General features: G+C 41.2%; 1 protein-coding gene across 1 annotated transcript in view; it reads right to left on the bottom strand.

The window, feature by feature from the left end:
• The window catches only part of FAM19A4 (family with sequence similarity 19 member A4, C-C motif chemokine like), a 119,558-nt gene extending 118,405 nt beyond the window's left edge, over window positions 1-1,153 (bottom strand). Inside the window, exon 1 of the mRNA XM_006917484.1 lies at window positions 1,018-1,153. Coding sequence (XP_006917546.1) covers window positions 1,018-1,031 — 14 coding nt within the window. The 5' untranslated portion in view covers window positions 1,032-1,153. The remainder of the gene's footprint in view (window positions 1-1,017) is intronic.
• Window positions 1,154-1,597: the final 444 nt, after the last annotated feature.

Raw genomic sequence — 1,597 nt, 5'->3', positions numbered from 1 at the left:
CCCTCCCCTGGGTGACTCCCGTAGGATGCATTTCCCAGGCTCCTAAATGAGCTGGCTTCTGGCTGGGTTTAACCAATAGGAATGCTGGCTGGAGTCTGGAGAGTGGGAAAGAAAGGCCAGGGTATTTCTCCTCACCCTCTCCATCTTGGGCAGGATCTACGAAGTTGGCCATTTCTCCTCCATGGTGCCAGTTCCTACCAGAAGGGCCCACTATGGTTCCAGGTACATCTGAATGACCCTCCCCTAGGCACAGGTAAACAGTACTTCTTCCTTCATCCCGCCCACCCCAGGATGGGGGCAACTTCCCACTATTGCCAATTTTTGGGCTGCCCCACATCTTCTGCTTTACTTCTGACTCTTCCATCACATGAGTTACCAGTTCCTTGAATTCAAGTTCCTCTATTCCACATTGTCAGAATGGTTATGTTTTTCCAGCTGGATCCCAACAACAAACTCTAAATCCAAAGTCTCAAGGGCAGCCATTCCAAATCTCAGGTGATAATCCTTGACCTGTCTTCTTCTTGCACGGACAATTCTATGTACCAGGTTCCTGGGTGAATAGCAACAAGGTCCCAGTGCCTAGAACAAGTAGTTACTCAACAATAGCTATGATTTCCTGTAGAAATGCTTGGGGATGAGGGGCAGCTCTTCAGTAATAACTCTTTATTTCATTCAATAGTCCAGACCCCAATAAAAGGACTTCTGATCTACACATCTACTAGACTTCAAATTCAATTTCCTCCACATTGAACATTTTTGTCCAAACGTAAAACAAAGCTGGTTTATCTTTAAAATCTCACCTTTCACCCTACTGTATAGCCAAAACACTGCTTTATAAACTGAAATAATTTCAAAGAGCTAAAATTTTAAAAACTGTGATTCCCCAAATTCCCAACAATTCAATGTAAAATAAAAAAAGGCTTTTATAAAGAATCATCAACTCTAGAATACTGTTTTGCTAAATTCTTAATATTTTGTACAGATATCATCTCTAGGTATGTGTTAAAATTATTTTACCTTGGAGACTTCATAAGATTTGGTTCCAGTCAAACACAATTATTCCAGAACGTATTTCAGAGTGACTCCAAATTCCCATTTGTAGCTAGGACCAATCATTTCTGCAGTTCCAAAAAATTATCTTAGCTTGGAAGACCTATTTAAAAAACAAAAAAGACAGCAATTAGCATTTTAATGTTGAAATGATACAAATTTCCAGTAGCGAAATGAAGTTTTTTACAATGACAACTGCAGTTTCAGGCAAGCGGTAGACAGCCAAACACATCCGCATTTGCAGTGTCCTAATATACATGGGGGTGAGAGGAGGAAGATAGAGAATTCTGCACTCATTAACTGGCCACTTATTAGTCAACAGAAGACAGCTTTAAAGGAGGAGTTCGCTCAACAGCAAAGGCTTTCAAAATTTTACAGAGCCTTCCAGACCATTCATGATGCAAAATTTCACTCTCCCACTTCCTTAACCAAGGAATGAAAATGGACATTGGGGATGATCCATCGCAAGAGGTCTGCAACTGACCCAGGTTGAGAGAGCAGTGAAAAAAGCCAGCATGGAGATCTGAATTCCTAGCTTTGTGGGATA

This window comes from Pteropus alecto, unplaced genomic scaffold (genome assembly GCF_000325575.1).
Source record: "Pteropus alecto unplaced genomic scaffold, ASM32557v1 scaffold75, whole genome shotgun sequence".
Lineage (NCBI taxonomy): Eukaryota > Metazoa > Chordata > Mammalia > Chiroptera > Pteropodidae > Pteropus > Pteropus alecto.
The sequence above is the reverse complement of the archived record's forward strand: the minus strand, read 5'-3'. Positions and strand labels throughout refer to the sequence as shown.